This window comes from Haemaphysalis longicornis, unplaced genomic scaffold (assembly GCF_048455015.1).
Source record: "Haemaphysalis longicornis isolate Haplotype H1 unplaced genomic scaffold, Haemaphysalis longicornis Haplotype H1 scaffold_2, whole genome shotgun sequence".
NCBI lineage: Eukaryota > Metazoa > Arthropoda > Arachnida > Ixodida > Ixodidae > Haemaphysalis > Haemaphysalis longicornis.
Genome location: NW_027526295.1, coordinates 195,570,183 through 195,595,301, shown reverse-complemented (window position 1 = coordinate 195,595,301; position 25,119 = coordinate 195,570,183). Strand labels below are relative to the sequence as shown.

Below are 25,119 nucleotides of genomic sequence, written 5' to 3'. Positions count from 1 at the left end.
GTGGGTATATAAACCTATTGCGCAGGTTCGATTCGCTTTGGCCGGGTGGCTGAATCGAGTCACAGACAGACAGACACACATACAGACTGACCAAAATTTCTGCGTTTAAGTAGCCCAATAAAGACTATCTTCTTTAAAAAACGGGAAGGAGAGTCCTCACAAAACGACTCTGCATGGGCTCCAAGAAACGTAATTGTCCTCTCCCCGCTTTCTTTGCCAAGCGGGCCGCACCCGCGGCGGCCACGAGGGTGCGCCATTCAAACTACGAGTGTGTCCTTTTTAGCTTTGCCACTAGAAATGCAGTTATCCAAAAGGCGGCCTCTGCGCTGTAGAGTCCTCCAGAACTCCGCGTGCAGGACTCGCATATATATATCTATATATATATATTACGTCCTTGTATGGCCTAGACGAAAAGTCTAAAGAGATGTTAGATTCAATTTAATTCAATTTCGTCGGGTTCAACGCGACAAAATTTAAATTACTCGAGTGAACCTCCTCCGTGTTTATCGTGGGACGAGCGAAACGGGAGAGGAGGAGCGTGAGATGTGGGCGGGGGAGGGAAGAGAAGAGATGCCTTTACGTGGCAGCGGCGGAAGAATATATATATCGCATGTCGACGACATTTGCAGCGAAGTAAGCAGGTATGGCGCCAATTTTTTTATACAAAGTGTGAATGTTATGTGGGATGGTCAATGCAGCTTTGAATGACTGCGGGTTACTTTGTTGCTGAAAAAATTACTATTGTTCTCTTTCCCTCTCGGTCTAATGTAATATGCACACATGAATGAATGAATTAATTAATGTAGACTTTACGGACACGCCCGACTAGACAGCCTCTATAAAAGCCATGTAGACAAAATACAACTTTGTTTAATTAGAAAGAACTAGCCTTTGGCAGTTGCTTCAGCTGCATTCCAGCCACGGAATACGTTCTTTAAGCCAAAAGAATCCAGGACTGTTAAATTTTTTTTTGAAATTTCTCGCTACAGTGACGCGATATGAGCCAGCACTAAAACAGCTGTCTGTGTGCTAGCAGCCGGTTAGCATACAAGTAATACGATCGAACGAAACCAGAGGCCCTTACACAATTTCCCGGTCATTCTACTTGGCGGTGGCTGTGTCAGCGGCCGCCAATCGCACAAACAGGATTGTGTGACGTCATGGGGAAATAGCCGGAAAGCGGCCGTGCAGTGGCCACTGTTTGCTTTGATATCTCAATTATTTCTTTGAAGTTTGCGATAAAATCAGCACCAGTGTTTTCGGGACAAAGCTGTCGTATTGATGAGCCAAAGTTGTATTTTTTTTGCTCATGGCCCCTCTAACTGAGAGGGTAGCATTACAAAGTAATTGCAAGTAGGAAGTCGAATAACCTTCTGGTTCGCCTTGCGACAGAACAGGCCCAGGGTGAAGACTCCGAGCATAGGTCCGCCAACCACACCGAAGATAATGAACCCTGCGTGCAGAACTCCGCCCAACTGCTCAACCACTGCCGTGAGCAGAACGCACAGGATGCCGAATAAGAAGGCTGCAATGGAAGCACCAAGAGCATAGAACACAATAAACACCTCAGTGAAAGTCCGCGCCCGCTGACAGGAAAAGTAGCGAAGATAAGAAACTAACCGTGAACACAAAATATATTTATGTGCAGTCCACTTAGACTTCCAAAAGAAATGAGAAAACGGGAATAAACATTTTCACGTAAACAAGCACACAAGTAATTTAGCAAAACATAAGAGCCAAGCAGGTTTTAGAAACCCACTGACTCATTACCCACCTTAACTAGTGCATTCGGTGTGCTTTTCGTAAAGACCTGGTCGACGAACTCCAACTTACAAGGAAGCATTTTGTAGTTTTGAATTCCTCTCATGGCACCAGTCATAACACCAAAAATCTTTTTAATCGCTCAACGTCAGGATGTTTAATTTCTTTACATCCGGTTAGATACGCTTATTTTCCATACACTTCGTCTTGAAATCACAGCCCCTTTCTTTTCGTTATTTCCCACTGGCATATGTAATCGTAACTAAGCTGATCACTGCTACCTTCTGTTACTGCGCTGACGTAATGTAGTAGTTCACTCCTCCACCAGCAATCCAATTCTTTTTGCATTATATTAACTTAAAAATCATGCAATTCATCAAGAGTTTCCAAGTTGTCAGACATAAAAAGCGCCTTGTAAAGCTTGTATACTTTTCACGCTTGAAGCTATAGTTGTAATACTAAGATTTCGAAACAAACTTTTCCCAGCGTAACAAACATCTCGTCCGAATAGCATCCCCGGTCGCCAGTTGGAAGATGTGAGCTACCTCGTTTCAGCCACGTGAATGAAATCAGGTAGGTTTGAAATGGTGCGTAAATTATCACTACCGAAATCCGAGATTCAGTATGTATGTGGCTTCTCAGAACCACACAATTCCAAATCGACACACTAACGGAAGATCATATCGTTCTCTATGTTACAAAGAGTCGTTACCTTGGCAACTGTTAGTCGCCAAACAAAATGTTTCTTGAATGACAGAATTATTGATTTCATTGGGTATTCGTCGCTTCATATCCTAAAATCGCGGGCTTCCTGCTCCGATGACGGACATACTCGTTCTGTTAACTATGCCATTCGGTGTCCACTCGCCTTGGCCCCACTCATTACTTTGCGCAGAATGGTTCAAGTTCCAGTAATATGCAGGGTGTTACATCGATAATGGAAACACTTTAAATTTTTTCCTGAGCGAACCGCTGCTCCATGTGTGCTCAAGCTGCACGCGAAGGACGAATTTTGGGGTATATTTTGTTTGACACTGGGAACAACGACGGTACTTACCTGTTTATTTTGAAAATAAATAAAAAAAAATCGGTTTTCGCCTATAGGAAAATGGCGACCGATTTGGACGTGCAAGCCAGTGCAAGATGTTCTTGGAACGACGGCGCCACCTGGGGAATGCAGGTTGAAACGCACGATGGGGATTCACCGTAGAAAGGACCCAATTGAGGTAGCACACGCTAGAAAATGTGGACGCACAAGAGGAAACAAATGCAACGTTTTTTGGCAATGATAAACCACGTAAATATTTTATTGCGGTTGGTATCAGCTGTTATGCAACTATCGTAAACAAGGAAAGAAAGAGATTTTCTGTCGTCTGCTACCTCAGTTGCCTCCTTTCTACGGCGAATCCCTATCGTGCGTTTCGCTCTGCAAACCTCAGGTGGCGCCGTCGTTCCAAGAGCAGCTTGCACCGGCCTGCACGTCCAAATCGGCCGCCAGTCTTTCATAGGCGAAAATCGTTTTTATTTATTTACACAATAAACAGGTAAGCACCGTCGTCGTTCCTGGCGTCAAACAAAACAGACCACAAAGTGCGACCCTAGTGTGAAGTTTCAGCGCGCACGGAGTAGCGGCTCGCCCAGGAAAAAATGTTGAAGTGCTCCAATTATCGCTGTACCACCATGTATTTCTAGCCTGTCCTGTTTGTTTGAACTGCATAAGGCTTTAATAAAATTGACCTAGAATGAACATTTGAGACATGTGCTCCAATTATCGCTGTACTACCATGTATTTCTAGCCTGTCCTGTTTGTTTGAACTGCATAAGGCTTTAATAAAATTGACCTAAAATGAACATTTGAGACATGTGGAGACATGCAAAGTAGGCTAGACTAGCTTCCCAGTAATGCTCACCGAGGATCTTCAGAATGAGTGGTGCATGATTGTCGTACGTCTTCTGGGAGATGCAAAATGGCCGCAAGAAATCCTCCAGCAAGACGGCCACCAAAGAGTTCACAGCTGACGAGACTGTGCTCAGAGAGCCACTGAAGATACCGGCCACAAACAGCCCGGGAAGACCTTTGACAAAGCCGAGGTGGAGCATCACAAAGTAAGGCAGCACCTGTCATAAGAAGCAGAAATATACCCAACATTTTTTTACTGTGCACTGCATATTATCCTATAGAGGGCACTGATGCTAGCGCTGCGGTTCCGTACAACTCGTGGAAACATTCAGGTCTTCTAGCTCCGCATCAACATTCGGAACTTTTGCAGAAACAACACTTACTGTTGTCATTAAGTTTAAGTTTGTCCCATCCAATCATATTTCTATTGTGGTAAAAAAACTGTCTGAAATGAGGTTTCACACAGTGTTGTACGGAACGGCGTTCCAAGGAACGGCGTTCCTGGAACTATAATATAGTTCCTTTTTGGAGGAACGGAGGAACGCCACCGTTATATTAAAGGGACCCTGCAACACTTGCCATCGACTACTAGTAATGTATTTTGTGATAAAGTCTATTGTCCCAGAAATCTCCTCCCGCAAGAATTATGAAAATCCGTTCACAATTAACGAAACTACGCGCGATGAGAAATCGCGCATAATCGTTCCCTCTCAACTCGACCGCGGACAACGCGACGAAAGCTGCGCGCTCTGTCCCGGAGAGGGGGGCGGCTCGCGGCGTTCTCTTCGGCGGCCTTCGATATACCACATGCCGGGTAGTTTTCTCCTTTTCTCCGCAACGCGGAGGGGCCTATTTCCGGTCTGGTGCCACAAAAAGCAGGCATGGGTTCCTGCTCGCAAATGCGCGCTTGGGCTGGTAGGGCGTTTTTGAAGCAATAAACGTTTGTAGTCGAGTGGTCCCGTTGAAAGGAAAGTATTGAGCTCATCACTCAAGCTCCGCGCGCACTCAAAACACAAAAGAAACGCCAAAACTGTGCCTACAGGTTCAGGCATAGAAGAGGTTCGTGCACAGCGATGACAACGACGGAAATGGGAGAATCTAGCCGCGAAGTTGACCAGTGACAGCCGATCGGGAAGCCATGGCCTATGTGACGTCCCTTAGGCCATGCCAGGGGTTGCATAATGAGGACAACTGAAGAGAGAGCGGTTGGTTTTTCCGCGTCTTTCACATCGATTTGCGCGCTCATCGCTTCACGTGCAATTGTAATATTTGGCTCAGGTATTCCTGGCAGTGTAATCTAAACGTCGCGCAGGTTTACTTGCACTGCTCAAAGAGTGTTGCAGGTGTAAGTGTAACGGTAACTCGTTAGGTTTTTGAAGGAACGGCAGGAACGGCGTTCCTTCTGCAAACGTTACATCGATAGGAATTGGTTGTTTTTGATGCCGAGGCTAGAGTACAAAAATCCACAAGTTACTACTGTGTTTCTCTTCAGCTGGCCAATTTGCCCGCCCTTCAGCGGAACATGCTGCCGCGAAGGTCAAAGGCAGACGAATAACCACGGAGCGGGCCGCAGCCTGTAGGGCAGGCTGCCCCGGGCGCGCACGGCCTTGTCGCTACGATGGCTGCAGATGCCAATGAGAGAGGTTCTTCGGCGACCCTCTGATTCGTATTCCGCCGCGACCTCTTCTTTTGTAGAACCATGAACACAGAGACTTGGAGGACGCTTAAGCTTCGCTTTTAAGAGTGGAACGCGAAAGCCGAGCAGGAGAAGACGTGGATGCGCCGTCAACACTCGTAGAAGACGCCAGCTCGGATGAGCACCTCGCACAAGTGGACTGCACTGACTGCAGCACATTCATAGCACTTGTGTTTTCTACAGGCAGCCTAGCCAGCCTCAGGTGTCGTACAAGAGTGTTGTGCTGTCTGTCAATGAACACCTGGGTCGCAAGAGTTGCTTTTACTGCGTGTAAAAACAAGGCGCCAAGTTCCAAGTCTCGGATTCTTGAAATATTTCACTGCATGCCGCCCAAAGCAAGGCGAGAGCTAATCTCATGCGCAACAGCAATCCTCCCTGAGAGCTGCAAGCTGAATCTGACCTCTGACGTTCTATCACCACACGGCACGGACTTGGCGCTCGAACGCGCCGCCGTAAACTTCTCAGCGGCCCTGTTGCTGATGTTTTGCAAGTTTGCTGCGACGGCTCTTCAACATTGCCAACGAAGTGTTGACGAAAAAACGGTTTCGTCTGTCCGACTCCAACATCTAGAGACAACTCTTGCTGAGTTCTAACAAGGGACTCTACTAAGTTGCCAATATGCATTTTGGACATTTTTTTGTCCACTCAGACTGTAATACCGAATCAGCATTCATTAAACGCCTATGTATTCCTCCGTTCGATGCGGTTTCTCGTGCGAGAAATTTAATTATGTTCGTGCATGAGAGTACCTTTCCATTTGCACATCTGAAGCTCAGTACCCTTACCGCGCACAGGAGAACCGAAGTGGAAAGTGCCATATGGGTTACACTTATAATAGACAAGCACCAAAGTTGCAGTTAGACATGTGTGGAGTACGTCAGGTGCTCCCTTAAAAAAATGGCCGCGTATCTGCTCCTTTTGTTGCAAATGTCATTAAAAGACGATAGTCTTTGTAGACATTTGCCATGGAATAGCCCCCTCCCCCCCCCCCCCCTTTGCTTTCCCGTTCACCTTTCATGCTGTTTCTGTACCGTCGCGCTCATCCCAAAGTAAACACATTAAAGGTTTGCGCAAGGCGATTTGAATTTACCGCGTTCCACTGCTACAGGCCGGGTTCCTCGATGCCAGCGCTGCAGTACGGCGGAGACGCGCGTGAATGGAGGCGGCCGACTACAAGGTTTATAGAACCGCGTGGCCAGGCTCCAGGTGCGTTCCAAGCAGAACGTGGAACCTAGCTAGTGGAACCTTTCGTTGCTGTTGCCACGTGATTTTTCTTATGCCGCCAGGAGGCGGCGGTTTTCTTCAGTAGATGTAGAATATCATTTTTTATCGAAAAACCAAGCATCCATGAATTTTTAAATAAAGGAACACTGTAAATATCCCTTGTGTACTAATTTCCTCTCTTATATTTGCGTAATGTCTTGTTCTTGTTCAACAAAGTTGACAAGTATGAACACATAAAAAAGGCTTAGACGTTTACATTTGGCTGTGAGTATATAAGACTATTGCGCAGTAAGCAGTTTACTTTGGCCGGGTGGCTGAATCGAGTTACAGACAGACAGACGGATAGACAGACATACAGACAGACCAAAATTTCTGGGTTTAAGTAGCCCAAGAAAGACTATCGTCTTTAAAAAATCTTCTACGAGCGTTCCTTTGGATTGTTTTAAAGACGATAGTCTTTCTTGGGCTACTTAAACCCAGAAATTTTGGTCTGTCTGTATGTATGTCTGTCTGTAACTCGATTCAGCCACCCGGCCAAAGCAAAATGCTTACTGCTCAATAGTCTTATATACTCACAGCCAAATGTAAACGTCTAAGCCCGGTTTATATGTTCATACTTGTCAACTTTGTTGAACAAGAACAAGACATTACACAAATATAAGACAGGAAATTAGTACACAGGGGATATTTACAGTGTTCCTTTATTAAATAATTCCTGTATGCTTGGTTTTTCGATAGCAAATGATATTCTACATCTACTGCAGAACAACGCGTACCGCCTGCTGTTGCCTGCGCCACCTCCTGGCGGCATATGACAAATCACGCGGCAACAGCAAAGAAAGGTTCCACTCGCTAGGTTTCACGTTCTGATTGGAACGCACGTGGAGCACGGCAACGCGGTTCTTTAAACCTTGAAGTCGGCCGCCTCGAATCACGCGCGTCTCTGCCGTACTGCAGCGCTGGCATCGAGGAACCCCGCCTGTAGCAGTAGAACGCGGTAAATTCAAATGACCTTGAGCAAACCTTTAGTGTGTTTACCTTGGGATGAGCGCGACGGAACAGGAACATCATGAGAGGCGAGCGGGAAAGCGAAGGGGGGCATTTCCTTGGCAAATGTCTACAAAGACTATCGTCTTTTGACGACATTTGCAACGAAAGGAGCAGATACGCGGCCAATTTTTTATCTCCAGATAATCTGCTGGCGGCGCTGTTCATATTCATATATTATTCGTGGTTCGAGGTGAGCTTTCAATTGCCCCGTTTACTTCGCCTAAGTAGTATTTCGTCATATTTTAATCAAAAATTAAATGTAAGGTTAACGTAATGACATGTTCCATTGTTCGAAGTGTAAGTGTAACTCGTTCCTATCGCTTTAAGGAACTTGTAACGGGAACTAGTTTCAAAATTGGGAAGGAACGAGGAACGAGCTTTCGTTCCTGTTTTAAAGGAACCTGTGCAACACTGGTTTCACATCAGAAATTTCTTGCGAAATTCTGGACAGAAAGAGCCCCAAAAGTCCACACAAAAAAGAGATCCGAACATTTGATGCTGCAGTCCCCGTCTATACCGGCAAGAGGCCATTTAGATATGTCGGTTGTACAATGCCAAAAAAAAAAAAAAGAAACTCCTCCGACGCTTGTGCTTGGGACCGGTGTTGTACGGAACGGCGTTCCAAGGAACTGCGTTCCTGGAACTAGTTCCTTTTTGGAGGAACGAAGGAACGCCACCGTTACATTAAGGGTCGGTGTAACTGTAACTAACTCGTTAGGTTTTTGAAGGAACGGCAGGAACGGCGTTCCTTCTGCAAACGTTACATTGCTAGGAATTGGCTGTTTTTGATGCCGAGGCTAGAGTACAAAAATCCACAAGTTACTACTGTGTTTCTCTTCAGCTGGCCAATTTTCCCGCCCTTCAGCGGAACGTGCTTCCGCGAAGGTACCACGCAGCGGGCCGCAGCTTGTGCTTGCTTCCATGCCGGTTGAGCTTACGCGGCGTTCGACGGGTGAATAGCGCAGCCGCGATAATTTTTTTCACCTTTCATCGTTTGTCTGGGGAGGCCAGGATGCGCGTCTGGCCGATAGAATGGTTCCCTGCCGGGGAAAGGTTTCTAAGTCCGAGCGGCGCGGCAGGTACCTTGTGAAACCACCGTATATTGTCAGGGGTATTTACAGCATTAGTGCGCGCGAGCCGCGGGGGCGTTGTTGTCGAGGGAGTTGCTCTCGCTGTGAGGTAATTCGAAGGGTCACCGGGATTGCAGGGTCACCGGGTCACCGGGAATTGTTTGGGATTCTAGGTTTGGACCCCTCAAAGGAAAGCGCGAGCTCTTTGTCGCCAGTTGCTTAATCCCAAGGTTCAAGCTATCATGGATCCCCGACAGTTGTGTGCGAGACAATGCGACCAACGACATAAAGGCAGAGCCGGCTGCGGTGACCGAGCCATCCAGCGCGAAATTTGCCACCTCGTCCGCGCCCGTGGATATCTTTTCCTTTGGGCAGCAAACCCTTCCAGCCGAGGCACAGGATGAGCTGTCGCGGTACCTGCTGGTACCAAATAACTACCCGCTGTCGCAGACGAAGAACTTCGGGAGACTGAACCAACTTTTCGGGAGACTTGAACCAAGACCAACACGTAAGTACCCTGAAGTGATTCCGTGGACCGCCCTTCAACATTACCAACGAAGTGTTGACGAAACGGGTTCGTCTGTCTGACTCCAACATCGAGATGCAATTCTTGCTGAGTTCAAAAAGGGAATCTACTTAGTTGCGACTATGCATTTGGGCATTTTTTTCCACTAATTGTTTTCGCATTTTTTTCATTATTTCCACTTTTTTATCACTTCTGCCATATCTTGCATCTTTGTTATGTACTTAACTTTTTTCTGCTTGAAGAACAATCTGTCGCTGCTGTACCGGCACGTGTTTTCTTGTTTTCTCATTACTTTTTATTTATGCGTGGTTCTTTCTTTTACTTTATAGTGTCGCACTCTGTGTACGAATATATTTTTAATAGTGTAAATGTGTTTTACGCCCCTCATTAGGCTCCTTGTTATTTCCTCTGTTTTTCCCTTGTGCGTATTTCTAACCACCGCAACTGATTTGTGCGTCGCGTCCACATACTTGGCTATCTTTGGTTGTTTCCTTTATCTACTACCCTAATTGTGGTCGGCACACTTTGTAATTCTTGTGCGTAGATTTCGTGTGTGACTACGCTGTTGGCTTTTATTTTTTTTTGGTTGTCGTCTTCCGACCTAAACTTGGATTGCGAACCTCGTGGTCATTACTTGTTCTGCTGTGTTTTCTTACTCGCAAATTTTTGCAGTATATATGATCCGCAACGCTTCCCTTTTGTAACCCCCTTACTGATTTCCCTGCAAAGTGGCCTGTAAGGTATTTTAAGTAAACTGTAATATTAAATCAGCATTCATTAAAGGCCTAGGTATTGTTCCTTTCGACGCGGTTTCTAATGCAAGACATTTAATTACGTTCCCGCATGTGAGTAACTTTCTATCCGCATATCTGAACCACAGTAACCTTACTACGCATTTGTAAGACCGAAGTGGGAATTGTTCCTCCCCTTGTACCCCTTCCATCTCAGGAATCGAGCTCGGCCACGTATTTTCTCTGCTCGCGTGTCTTTGCACAGCTTGCCGACACATATTTATCATCGTAGTTGCTGTATTGACGCTTACAAAATGCCAAAAAAGAAATAAACGCGGCATGATAGCCATAAAACCGGCCAATGCCGGCCGGTTTTAGGTACAGACCGGCAACCGGCCCGCTGCCTAAAAAACCGGTCGGGCCGGTCCAAAACCGGTCAGGCGGCAACCCTAGATGCCAGCGTCCCTCCCTCCTGCTGCGCCGTCAACAGCTCGGTTGACCGCTTAGCAACGCTCACACCGTTGTGCGTAGCGTTAAGCTTAACGGCACAGGGGCGCATACCCGCGTTCACAGCCCAATTACGCTCTCGCAGCCAATGGGAGCGTCAGCCCGGTACATACCCGCTTTCGGAGCCAATGGAAAATTAGGGGCCGTTTCTCAATTGACCGTTTAATCCTTCCGCGATAAACGTGGTTCGTACAAAACACCATGTTTGCCGCAATACCTGGTCCGTCTTGGTGATCTTTCCAGACAACAGGGGGTCACAGTGCCTGAAATTTGCATACATCACTACGCCGGCGAGGCTGGTGATGAGGCACAACCCTGAGAGCGCGGGCGCATTGAGATAGAGGGCCCTGAAACAAAAAAAAAAATATGCTATTTTCAGACTATTTCGCTGCTTCTGTGAGTAATATTCAAATTACGTGTGCCAGTTATGACAGAGTTTATTCTGATGACCAACTTTGTTAGAAGGTAATAAAAGGGTTGTTTGAGTGAACGAAATAATCGTCGCTGATATATTCGTACTAAAAGTGAGCGTACACGCACCAGATCAATTATTATCATTCCACTAATGTTTTTTTTTTCAAAAAACTTATAACACATTGGCTCAACTCGAAAGCAAACATTCAGTAGCTGGTAACTATTTCCAAGCTTTCTGGTGGCTTCACAGCACACGCCTGTCACCTGCAATCAGCCGACTGCTTACTTTCAGCCCCACCCTTCTGGCTTACGTAATACTAGAGTGACTGTAGCACTGTGCATCCATTGTTTGCAACGAAAGGCTCATGAAAGGGTAAAAACAATAGCTTTGTACTATTGCAGCGAAGTTTGCACAATTACTCGTCCGCCATATTTCTTCCTTCTCGGGGCAAAACACTGCGTCTGATTCTTCAGCGAGGTGAAAAATTTATTTTAGGGGCGAAGCTCCTTAGGGCGTGGGTCTGTCCATCCTCGACGTATGTATGTAGCCACCTCTAGTTTAGTTCTTGGATTGTTTACTAGATGGCGTGGCTACCTCTAGTTTAGTTCTTGGATTGTTTACTAGATGGCGGGGAGCGTTGTAATAAAATCCGTTCGCTGTTGGCGCGCGCTCGGAGTCGCCCGATGGATAAGGCTGCAGATGTGCGAGCCCGCGAGGCAGAAGCGCTCCGTGAAGCTGCGCGACGCCGCCGCCAAGATCCTGCCGTACGAGAGCGGGAGGCCGAAGCGTGTCGTCTGGCTGCGCGACGCCGCCGCCAAGATCCCAGCGTTCGAGAACGAGAGGCCCAAGCGTCACGGCAACGGCGCGAGGACCCTGCCGTACGCGAAGCGGCACGGCTGCGGCGCGAAGAGGATCTCCAAAACGTCAGAGAACGGGAAGCGGCGAGAAAGCGCGCGTATCGGCAGGCAGACCCCTATGCAGTGAGAGCTCGTGAGGCGTCTGCAAAACGCATCAGGCGAGCTCAGCCCCAAGGTGCCGACGCGCGGATTAAGCGAGACTTTCTAGACGTTACGTTCGGACACAGATGTAGTGGGCGAACTTTCACTGAAGAGTGACGGTTTTACCGATGATTTCCCCTCAGGAGCTTCGCCCACTCATCATCATTCACCCCGTGGATATGCTGTGAATTTTTTAAAAATCGATTTCGCATACAAATGCCAGAGTATGATTACGAAGAACACTTTCTCTGCTACCCAAAAAAAGTGTTGGGATTGAACAGCGAAAAATTGAACCGAAATCTGAACAGGCAGGATTCCCCGGGCCCACAATTCTGCAAAAGTTGCAACATGCCATAAAAGAACCGAAGCAAGAAATAAGCCAGGCAAATCCCCCGAAGCATTACATGCCTTGATTAAGGCCACGGCACAGGTTCCACTTCTGCCCATTGCAGGTTGTCCGCTAATAGTCCAGGTCAAAGCCAAGTTGCAAGCAAAAAATTCCTCGCACGTACATCTGCGCCTTCTTCAGGCTGCCTACAGTCATGAGCCTTTGAACCTGAGCCTGGTTGACTCCGTAGATGGAGACGAACACAAAGATGTTCCCAATCGCAAGCGTCCACACAGTATGGCGCACCGTCGGGTCTGGGTCAAAACTGCAAGCAGTGACACGACAATAGATGATTTATAAACTCTCGCGCACGACACATTACTAAAAAACTTTCAAATGAAGCAGTTTTTTATGAGGGGGTCATCACACACACACGCACAAAAACGAAGGGAAAATGTTTGCCGTAGTTGAACTCGGTTAAACCAGGTTTGTCGAATGATAGCCAGCCCGGTTTTCGGGCGGAGAGCGTACAATGAACGCGCACAGTTGCACCGCAGGACAAAAAAAAAAAAAAAAAAAAACGCACACTGTTCGGAGCAGTCGCCAGTTTAGGCGCGAACGCTCAGTGAACTTTGATAGGGCCAGTGACCCATGCATCATTTTATGTGCTTCTATCCCCCTCCACGCCCCCCCTCCCCTTGAAACGAACGAGCGATTAGACGCCTTCACTCCGCGCAGCCGCACCATAGGCGTGACCTCGGCTGAGCCTGAAGGTCAGATTGACGCTACGAGGCATTATCGTAATGAGGCGTTTTTTGCGGGCTTGTACATGGAGTCGTAGAGCTTAAACTAAAGCTGTGAAATCGGAAAGAACCGATAGTATGTTGTCTTTCTTACAGATACTGACTCAAAGTAACTGACTCGCTTTCCCGTTGATTAATGCCTCCGTTCTGGACATTGAAAAGAGAGTTATCATTCAGCGAGGTAATTACCTAAAAAAACATGCACGTTTCTGCACTCTTTGTGAAAAATGGCGCACACGCCCCTGCTCTACATTTTCCTCCCACTCAGACGGGAAGTCGCATTCTACATCAACGCAACCAACTCGGGAGAAAACGGGTAAAAAAGCAGGCACCTTACTTCAAAAATTCTATCCGACCTCCAGCCTCGGCCTCTGCCCAGACGTTGGAAATGCCGCCCATCCGGTGCGCGCCTACACCGACCACCGCAAACATGGCCGCGAACATGAGTATAGACTGAAACAAGTCTGTCCACAGGACAGCTTTCATGCCTCCCTGAAAAGCGGTAAACAGATTTAATGAAAAGACACAAGCAGAGAAAAAGTTAGGTTTCACTATCTTTTTGAATGAGCTCCGAAAGCTTTGCCGTAAACACGGCGGAGGATCTCACAACTTGCCAGCACACAGGTCTCCGAGCTCTTGAGGAGGCTGTAATAGCATCTGTGATCCAGGCTGCGCATAACTTCTAAAGGTAGAGTACAACTTTGACAATCATTCAGCACCCTTGTTAAAGTCATACCTTGCGCAAAAAGTATCGTTAAAATATTGAATACTCTCTACCTAGCAGAAACTAATTGTGCAACATGAGACTACCGCTGGCCCCGAATAGTTGTGGACGGTGTCTTCTCCCGTAACTTAGTTCCGCTTTAATTTTTGTGATTCACTCTCAAGCCATAAACGAAAGCAGCGTATCAAGGTAAGCTGGTCAACAATTTTTTGCATCGACAAGAAAAACATGTGTTCCTTCTCGATGAAACATGCATGCAAAGCATGCGTGCTGAAACATGCATGTGAAATTAAAATACGTCGAAACGACTAGAGAATTGCTGTGCTTACATTGGGCCAAGTTTCAGAGTGTACTCATTTTATGAATAACGCACACTTTATTTAATGCCCTCCAAGCAACCCATATCGATTGCATCAAAAAATAATATGATTCTAATTAACTGACTGACGACTGTTAATGCGACTCAGTATCCAAAATAAAGATCGACGATTTTCAAATACCTTAGACCATTCGATTAATTCGTTATACACCTAAGGAGATTAAAATTTGAGTCAACAACTTCTTTAAACATCAGCTCGGGCAGCGAAACCAGAACCATATAAACTATCACCTACATTACTTTTCCACAAGACCAGTAAATGTACGTAAACGACCGCAGCCTGCACTGGGCAGAAGACTGTGCGAACATCTTAAAAGCGAAGTTGTAAATCAAGCGTGTGCCTTTTAAAGAATAGCGTTCCACTTTCACGTCATTTTTAAGGGGCGCAGATGATTTGCGCAGCTATTTTTCGAACCTATAATTCCGCGTTTTCACGCCGCCATCCAACGCTTTCAATCAGAGGTCGCGAAAGCACTATAATACATTTGGTACACCTGCAGCACCAATTAAAGAGTAAAACAAAACAAAAAATTAAACAAAGAAGTTCCTTCTCATCACAAACGGCTGATAATATGAGCCTCCTTCTGTAATGTGTTGCTGTGCGGCTTGTAAGCACGTCAGTTACTCGAAGTGTGGGCCCCTGAAGGCTGGTAATATTTTTCATGTGTTTCAGCGTAGTCACGAACGCTTTGAAAACCATTCGCCTTGCCCTGGTCTTGTTACTGGCGATGGGACCAACATCCTGGGCAAAAGCAGTCTAACTTCACTCACTTGCCACTTGCCGAATGGAATGCAGTGGCATTTGATCAGTGCGCATTTATGTTAAAGCCGATTCACAACAAGAAATGTGCAATATGATGAAGAACTTTGATGACCGAGACCCAATAATCCACGCGAGTGGCGAGTGCATTACACGATTCTGCTAGCAAATATAATTGTCGTACGCCCACTGTCGCCAGCAATAACAAGCGGAAGCTCCGCCCTCGTTTCAGGGTTAATACAACCCTGCACATCTTGGAGCCGAAACAAAACATGCCGAAACTATTACAGAACCTGTTTCCCAACAATAACCCTCCGTGTAAGGAGGTTTTTTCGCAACAGGGGCAGTTTCAACATTTCAAATATGAACACATTCTAGTAAAAATTATTGACAAAATTGGATCCAGGTCAAATTTGTGAGTCCTAAATACAAGGTTGACTTATAATTCTCCCAGTGCATGCTTTTGGTGACCAACGCTAGATGTTATAACAACGGAGTGTGAGAAAGCAGGTAAGGAACTACCGAAAAATTTGAAGAAACTCCAAATGTTGTCAGGGATTGTCAGGAATTTTCAGTGTTTTTTACGCGGTCTCATGTCTGCATATACACTTCTACCTCCATGCCTTGAAGTCCCTAAACCTTGGGGCGTAGAGAATTCTATTATTAGACATTTTATTCAAGTGGTCATGAAGACAAAATACAACCTTGTTCAATTTGATAGAACTAGCCCTCGGTAACTCCTTCAGCTCTACTCCAGCCACGGAAGACGCTTTTAATCGAAACAAAAAAAAAAATCAAGAAAAATTAAAAACTTTCCAATTTCGCCCTACACAACGTCATCATTGACGGAATATGGGCAGCCGTGACGCCATAGAGGGCAGCACTAATAACGTAGTGATGAATATGATAATTGCACCTTAGCATTCAAGTGATGCGATTAAACGCACTAGAGGCCGCCCCACTACAATACCCAAGTCATGTTTCTTGGCAGTGACTTGGTTCGGATTCTGTGACGTCATAAAGACGTCATAAACAAGATTCTGTGACGTCATAATACTTCACCGAAAGTAGCTTGGGCTTCGCCACTGTTTCATCTGTTTTCGTTAACACTTCGATTATTTCTTTAAAGTTCGCGAAAAAATTGGTGTGAATGTTGTCGGGACAAAGCAGTCCTTTTAAAACAAGTTTGGTTCATTCAAAAGATTGCCTCCTTAAAATCATGCTGATACCACTTTTAACGTAAACTTCGCTCAAATAAGCTGCATAACTAGGAAAAAAGGGAATGGCCATGCGACCCACTTGCTCATTTCCCGCAACAGAACCTATGATGTCATACCAGCCAGCTCTGCAATTGGCAGAGGCCGGAAAAAGCAAATGCAAATTAGGCAGAACTTATAAGATTGCCGAACGAGCTATTTGCGCTTAAATTTAAAGCACATTCTTTTATATCAGTTAGAATGGTGGGACAAACAGTGGAAGTGACGAAAGCACATTAAACATAGAAGCAGCGATGCGTACTGCTGTTGGTAATGCGCACACTATGCTTGGTTTAGATGCACAAGACTGCGGGGCTTTGGGGTTGTCTCAGACGACACTGGCCGATTGACGCAAGCGAGGGTTCCTTACGTGACCACATTTGTCGAGCGAGCACCATGTTTCACGAAACGATTATTTTCTCCATGAACAAAAACAAGCCAGGTTTAAATACGGTCACAAACAAACCAAAGGCAGAAAACGGCTTGCCACGGTGTGGTGGCGCCATCTAGGCTGACTATATAAAGTAGGCAAGTCTCCGCTCCCATGGCCTCCGAGGTACCCCCGCGATCGCGGAGGACATGCCACTCCACACCAAGTTTAGCTGAAAGACCTGCTCTTATGATGTCATTGCAAACATCGTTCAAGCACACGTTTTGGCACGAGAATAAAAATTTTAGCTTAAATTGATTAATTTCGCAGTGAATAAAGCATCGTTTGCTTCCAAACAAGAGCTGGGTTTGAACACAAAATCTTTCGAATAAAACAAACTTGTTTTTTGTCTTCATGGCCCCTTTAAATGCGTTACAAACCAACATACGGGCAGATTTAGGGGGGAGGGTGGCCTAAGAATGTATGCAAATATATTTGTATGTTTCATAATATGCATGAACATGGGTCTTCTACAGTACGCAAATTCTTCTACAATAACAGGTAGGTGTTAACCACGAACCACTTCCGAACAGTTCAGTGAGCACATATCCAGGCAAAGGAACGAACATTCTGGGTGATAAAAGGAGGTACTCACAATGGTGCAATAAAACGTGCAGACCAGGCCCACAGATATGATACAGAGCCATTTCGGAATGCCAGTTACTGCGCTCAGGGCTACAGCCGGTGCATAAAGCACGACTGCCATGTAAAGCACCTGTGGATGGACAACAAACATATGAATGCATAGAGTCATCTTTGGTGACGCTTTCTTTACCGGTGCCCCTGCATCACATCGCAAACTTTTTAAGAGAGTGTAGTAAACTTATTTTCTTATTCAATACCCCAAGAAAGCCGGGGATTCCTGATACTCCGGAATTAAGCAACGTCTAAATGTTCAAAAGCTCAAATTTTGGGTTTTTTTTTGCCTAAGGTTCTCCTGAGCTATAAGGGGCGCCGTAGTGGCGAGCTACAGAATAATTTAAAACACAAAATAATCCTTAACATGCAACAATATCTTGACACACGGGAGTTTTTTTTGTTCCATTCCACAAAATATATGACCACCACGGCGGAAACTAAACCCACGTACTTGTCCCCAACAGCACAACGCCTAACACCGCAACAGCACAGCGCCAACAGCATAACGCCTCTGCCACTGACCCGCCACGACTGGTATCAAAAGTCATCACAACTTGCAAAGGTTTCAAAAGAATGCATAATTACTACCATGAATACCCTTTCCATAGTTTAATCACCCAACAAACAACCATATATACCAACACGCACAAATAAATTACAGACAATTTTACACATTAAACAACACTTCAAGATATAGTTTACAGTGAAATCTACAATAAACTACAAAACACAATTTCCTGTTGCGACATGGCCCGTTCTTTTGAATAATTCTAAAAGGCTTCTGAAAACTTCAACTTTGTTTTGACCTTGGACACGCTTATAGAACAAGCTTACTAACTGCGTCCATTTCTTAAATTACGTGCTCACGAAATATTCAAACCAAATGCTACTTCTGTGCGCTCATCGTGCAAGTTCGAAGCTAGAACAAACGTGTTTCTCATGTTCCCGACGTTCTTCGAGGTACAGACTTTTTTGTGCACTCAAAGGACGTCACAGAAGCGATATCGCCGCTACTGGCCGCCTTACTTTCAGTTGCATCACCAAAAGCGTCCACTCCTGACTTAAAAGAATCGCAACGAAGGAAACGCAGAGATTAGAAAAATGGCTGACGATTGCTATACTCCCTAATACAAAATTTGTGTGCAGCGCGAACTGCAGTCTCTCGGTCACGGCGCATAGCTTCTGCGTCTCACGAAGTGACCGCGTGATCAGCAAACGCACGGCGGCGTGCGGTACTCTGCCGTTATCTCGCAGCGCATCGCCGCCGCCGAGCATGTTGTTGTAAGTCGTGTTTGAACCTCCCGCGCAAATGTCACGTGGTTCGGATGAGCCACGCCACGAGGAGCTTGTCTCACTGCCACCCCTCCCCCCTCGCACTTTCCCCCAAGCGTTACCGCCGACGAGTGTCTAGTGCGGGCTCAGCATACTGCCCTCCCCCTGACAATTTCGCCGAATTTTCTTTTGCCGTTTCCTTTCTGTCTTCCCTCGCTCGGTTACTATGCGGTCGCCGTCGCCGCCGCCAAACCACAGCAGCGGCCGCCAAAGCGCTGCGCACTATAACGGGTTTGCTACGGAAAAATCTTGGTGTCTACTCTGGGCTGGTGTAGTGATGTCCTTCGGGGTGCTTCCAAGCACGAAGGTAAGAGTGAAGGCATTTATGAACTACGATGCAGGGCCCACTCAAAAACCAGATTAGCACGTCTTCCGAATTACACAGTCGTCTAAAAATACACGGTCGCAAATGACAAACCGCACCGTGTTACATCCCGACGTTCTTCACCTCCTCATCTTACGAAACCAAATAACGTAGCTGTTGGAGCCTTTGAAAAACAGCTAGATAAAAAATACAGAGGAGGAGGAGGAGGAATAAACTTTATTTCTATATTAGTTCTGGATAGTGGCAATGGGGGGTCTTCTCAGTCCAGAATGCCCTGGGCGGTCGCTGCCAGGCGGGCCCTTTCAACCAGACAAAACTGATCGCCGGGGTCCGGGCTGGCTAGCATGCCTTCCCACTGCTCATGGTTGGGGGAGGAAATAGGAAGGAGGGATGGATGGTGTGTGGGAGCACGCCCAAATCATGTGGTAGAGCGTGCAGGGTTGGGTACAGTACTTGCAGGTGGCGGAGTAGGAGGTGGGGTGGATGGCATGGAGGATGGTGCCGTGCGGGTAGGTGTTGGTTTGAAGGCGGCGGTAGGTGATGGCTTCTTCCTTAGTCAACTTGTCGTGGGGTGGGGAAAAGATGCGGCGTTCGAGGTGGTAGTGTTCGAGGATGTCTTTTAATTTTTGAGGTACAGAATGGTGTGCTTCCGACGGTGACGCTGGAGTGTTGGAGGGGAACGCCCGATAGATATGAGCGCGGGCGGCAGCATGAGCCGCCTCATTCCCCTCCAGAGACTCATGTCCCGGGGTCCAGAGAATGTAGAGGTAAGGGGGGTTAGTGATGGACTGTAGGATGCGGAGGGCTAAGGGAGCAATGTGGCCGGCGGCGTAATGGCGACAGACAGCTTGCGAATCTGTGACTATGGTGATAATGCCTTGAGATGTAGTGGCAGCGAGGGCTATTGCGATTTCTTCTGCAGTTGTGGAGTTGTTGCCAATTACTGTTGCGGAAGTCAGTTCAATTCTTCGGTGGCTTACTGTTGAAATTGCGAAGGCTGGTTTATCGGCATATTTGGCGGCGTCAACGTAGCGGGTGTCTCGTAGCTTTACTTGAAGCATCTTGCTAAGCATTCGAATCCGTGCTTGTCGGCGACCATGGTTATGAAGCGGGTGCATATTCTTGGGTATCGGGGCGACGGAGATGATATCGCGTAGTTCCAGAGAGATGCGTTGGTGGGTGTGATGGTTGACAGGTAGTTGGTAGCTGAGGCGACGGAGGAGGTGACAGCCAGTGTGTGAGCTTCAGCCGTTCGATCTGGTTGACATGATGGGCCTCTCGAAGTTCGTCCTAGGTGTTATGAAGTCGCATTTGTAGTAATTTGGCAGTGGAAGTCGGTGGTAGCCCTAGTGCTATTTTATAGGCTTGCCGGATGATTATGTCGAGTTTTTTGGATTTCACTATTTTTGAGAGCCAAATATGGGGTTCCGTACGTGATGTGGCTAATTAGTAGGGCTTGAATGAGGCGCACCACGTCATTTTTCAGTCCTTGTCGACGATTAGCAATGCGTTTGATGAGGTGCGTGATTTGTAATAGAGTTCCTTGTAATTTATGAATAGTAGAAATGCCTGCGCCATCTGATTGGATAGTAAGTTCCAGAACACGAATTGTAGGGGTGGTTAGGATGGTAGTGCCATGTAGGCTTAATTGTGGGTCTGGGAGAGGTTGTCGTTTACGGCCTTGCGTGCGTTTTTGGAGGACGAGAAGGGCAGATTTTTCTGGTGCACGATTGAGGCCGCGGGCTGTAAGGTAGTTGTCGGTGGTGTCAATGGCTTCTTGGAGGGCGTCTTGTTGTTCCCCAATCGAACCCCCTGTGGTCCAAATAGTGAGATCGTCTGCATAAAGAGCGTGCTGTATGTGTGGAAATTGTTGTAGAAGTGGCGGAAGTTGTAGCAGGGCAAGATTAAAGAGGAGTGGGGAAATGACTGATCCCTGAGGTGTACCACGCTAACAAATAGTTGCGAACCGAGCATGTATATGCAGCGCATGACTAGCACATCCAATAAAATTTCTGACAGTGTGAGGCGCAGAGAAATTGCAACCCTGGAATCGAAAGCGGATATGTTAGGTTCAAACCTATGTAGAAGCAAGCTTATGAGAATTAATGGCGACGCTTATAAGGCACAAAATAAAGCTAAACTTGCATCAGCTGTGAGCCTATAGGAGATGCGTGGGACTTCCTACCGTTTTCAGACTGCGTTCAAGGCAATAAAACCCAGAATTTCTTTTATTATTTGTTTACTTGTGATTTACTTGTGCATGCTGGATACCTACGGTGCAAAATACGCCACCCTCTACGTATATGGTTCGGCACTATTATACACCCTTGAAATAAATACTACACGAGGCATTGACTCATTTACAGTGTTAGTAATTAATGATTCAGATTCCAAAGGCTGTGCAATCGAATATATTAATTAAAAACTATCTGTTACTACTCGCGCTACTAAATGTCAATGGGCAAGAAACTTGCTGATTAGCTTTGTCAAACACAGTTCTTGGTTATCGCCCCGAAATGCTAATCAGGTTATATGGGACTCTGCGATATATTGACAATATTCCGGCATTTTTCGGAGTTTCATGTAGTGACACTGCATGAAAAGACAACACATATTTTAATCATTATGATAGCTCAAATAGGTGGGATGAAAACGAAATACACAATTTTTTATCTTTATGATGGTACTAATAGGTGTGATCACTTTTATTTCATTCGAACACCCTTAGTACAGCGAATTAGATGGTTCTAGTTAACTGTACCCTGGTTCAGCAACCATTGTGCTGGTCGCGCCAAACACTAGGCATTGTATTGACAGAGAGTTTAAAATTATGCTTTAAATCTAAATGTATATGCTAAAATTCATGAACTTTTGACCGAGCAAAGCTTCTTTACATCTTTGATGAAAGGAAACTGGTCTAAAAAAACCAATACCCTGAATTAAATGAAAACTTGTATTTTGTTCTCGGTGCCCACAGGAAATGTCGCTGATGCCTTAAGCCGAGCTCCCGAACTAGCTCGCCGAGTGAGCGCACCCGGCTGCGTGCATTACTTGGTCATCGACAGGTACCCAACAATATTGAAAACGTGTCTTACCATCTGTATGATGAACGTAGCCGACATGGCTAAACGTGTGGCCCTTCCAAATCTTCGTTCTACATACTGAAAAAAAGAAAGGCAAAAGACATTGCATCAGCACGCGCAACAGAGAGCCGTCAGGTGCTGTCATCATTCAAACGGAGCCTCTGCTGCGGAGCGTTAGACACCTTACTGCCGATAATTATAACTTTGCGCCATGTTACTTCGCGGAATGTGTGATAAACCTGCAACCAGTAAAGGGTCCTGAAGATGCGTCGCATATACTGCAGCGAAAAAAAAAACGGGTGAGCGTGAAGCCTGTCACCAATCAGTATAAACCAAACCAAAACTCAAAACCACAAGCCCATCCCCAACCAAACCCAAACCCATCGCCAATCAGCACCGACCTAAGCCCTGACCCAACCCAATCCAAACCCCACCAAAGCCAAGAGCTGAACTTGACCCGCTCTTAAGACAACTATTCCACACACACACACACCAGGTACAGAATCACCCTTCATCACATAAAGAATCACCTCATCACCGCATAACATGCAGATTTACTTCCGCTGGCATGTCTGCTGTCAGGCCATAGTTCTCGACAACTTTCACATCAACCATTCGTCTCCCGGCATGCAGCGTGTCCTATCAACGGCAGCGTGCGTGCCAACGGCGCTGCAGGGGGATAACATTCAACGCTTTACCTATGAATACAGGTCCGGAATGGCGCAATCGGATAGACGTCAGCTTCGTAACGCGAGGGTCCCAGGTTCGATTTATACCACCGGAAGCATTTTTTTTGTTGAGGCGCTTGGGTATTTGGGACACCATAACAAGCTTCCACGACACAATTGAGTCAATACAAGCTTCGCTTGAAAATGCCCGACGGCATTACGGCTTTTTCAAGTTTGGCCCTGAAGAAGTGCATGCCACCGTAGTTCATGGAAGTGCTTTTGTCACAATATGTAAATGGTAGATTTTAATTACCTCTCACTCGAACAAGAACGTGTCCCTGTAGAGAGACGGAAACATTGATATATAATTGAATAGCGAACCTACTGGAAGGAATCTAACAATTGCATTGAACAATCATCAAATTAACCAATATATTAAATAGTAATCACACATAAATAGTCACACTGTTCATTGCAAATAATTGCAAAGCACTGAAATATAGAGCTATATCTCTGGAAAAAATTACACCATCTTCCCGTAGGGGAACCCTGAGTAGTATGCGAAGCAGCCAATGGGGTCGACTGAAGTTCCCATTAGTTTTTAGTTCGTCGTTTCCGTTGACGTTCAGCTTCGCGTGCCTTCGTTGTATCAGTAGCTTATTGACGTAGTTTGAATGAGTGAAGGACATAAGGCGCCTTCGTAGCGCATGGTCCCGTCTCGGTTTGTAGCGCAGTGGGAAGAGCGCCACGTACCTCCCGTTGCGGCCAGAGAGTCGTGGGATCGAAACCGGGCGCCGCCTTACTATTTCTTTTTATAGTGGACTGCGCTGACGTCAGCCCAAACGCTGACGGGGCTGAAGAGACGCGCATGCGCAGTGGAGTGCGGACGGTGGACAACGACAACGAGGGAGGGAGGGACACAGTCCCGAGCATAAGATGCTTCGCATCTAAAACATTTAGCGGATATAAAATAATTATAAAATTTCCAGTCTGTTATTACCTCATGAGGTCACTTCGTGTTCTGCATGCGTTGGTCTTTATTAGTAGAAAAAGATAGAAAATATCGTGCCCTAAAATAATAAGAAACGTGTACATGATTGTTTTACATGACTTTATTCACCGTGTAAACATCCTGAAAAGTACAAAAAAATCAATTTACAAGTTCTAGCAAATCTAGAACGAATGCACTATCCTCGTTATTTATAATGTCAGCGAGAAAACAGTGGTGAACGCATATGGTGCCACTACTACAGCTGTGCACCACTGATATCACACCACTTCTTTTTTTCTATTTTTTCAGCTTGCATGCTCACGCTTTCCTCCTAGTTCTTTATTTACCTTTTATTAAACGTCCCCCCTACATCCTCACCGCAAACGCTGCATGACCCCAAATTTGGGAGATGCAACGGTTGTTGCTTATTTCCTGTTCACATAAATTATATTTCTTTCGTTCCCTCTTTTTGTGTCCCATATTCTCTGGCTGCTTTGGTGAATATTGTAGTACATGGAAAGGTGTATGTACAGCTGCTTTTAGATTTAAAACGTTTGCAATGATTATCGGGAAACCGGCAAAAAAAAAAAAAACCCTTATGACGTTCGTGGTCGTCGACTTCGGCAGTCTAGCTCGCATGCAAAATTTCTGAGCCCGTATTACCGTGAAAAGTTGGGTGAAAGTGGACGCAGCGATCCATGAAGGCAAGTCACTCAACTTAGTTCTCGCATATTGCTTTTGAATTCTTTTTATGATATAAACAAATGGTGCATTGAAAAATTGTGACAGACTTTGTGCCAACCTCTGGCGGCGCATACTTTGAGCCAGGATATCTTACAGGCAGTGTTGAATGTAGGAATTTCTCGTTATTTTTGCCGCCTGTGGCATGCTACGCAATTTTTCTACTGTCACTGATTCTCGACCCATTTATTCACAAATATCTGCCACTATTTCTTTTCTAGAATGGATATATATATACAGGGTGTCCCAGCTATCATGCACCAAGATTTAAAAAAAGAGTAAAGGCGTAACTCGAAAGAAACCAGGTGCATAATGTTTGCAGTACTGTGAAGAAGCGGACAGTATTTTTTTCTTTAATGAGACTTAATTAACTAATTGTAATTAATTATCTAACTCGAGAAATACTCTCCTAATCACTAAAGTGTCAATGAGGCACTTGAAGGTAACCACGAGGGGCATCTAACTGCGGTATTTTCAGCGATAAACTAATTGCGTACACATTTATTATGACTGATAAAGGAAACCCGCGAAATATGAAAAATACCACGTGACGGCGCCTCCACGCGCACCGTAAAGCAACGCCCTCAAACAGGCTGCCTCTGAGTTAGCCAGAATGAAATAAACAAAACAAAGAAAGAAGAAATCGCGACCGAGTTTGTTCCTTATCTGCACACGCGTCCCGCGAATCTCGCTGTTGCTGCTCCTTCCATGCATGCTATTATCAAGGTGATGCGCTGTCTTTTCGGGCGGATAACACGCGAAGCAGTTGCTTTCAATCAGCT

At 45.9% G+C, this 25,119-nt stretch overlaps 1 protein-coding gene across 2 annotated transcripts in view; it reads right to left on the bottom strand.

The window, feature by feature from the left end:
- The window catches only part of LOC144169742 (putative sodium-dependent multivitamin transporter), a 97,893-nt gene that overhangs the window by 14,272 nt on the left and 58,502 nt on the right, over positions 1-25,119 (bottom strand). For both annotated transcript variants that reach the window (XM_077699067.1, XM_077699066.1), the window contains exons 3-9: positions 21,950-22,015; positions 17,154-17,273; positions 13,347-13,501; positions 12,391-12,531; positions 10,683-10,812; positions 3,672-3,879; positions 1,371-1,525 (exon numbers count right to left, since the gene is read on the bottom strand). In XM_077699067.1, the coding sequence (XP_077555193.1) occupies positions 1,371-1,525; positions 3,672-3,879; positions 10,683-10,812; positions 12,391-12,531; positions 13,347-13,501; positions 17,154-17,273; positions 21,950-22,015 (975 nt within the window). The remainder of the gene's footprint in view (positions 1-1,370; positions 1,526-3,671; positions 3,880-10,682; positions 10,813-12,390; positions 12,532-13,346; positions 13,502-17,153; positions 17,274-21,949; positions 22,016-25,119) is intronic.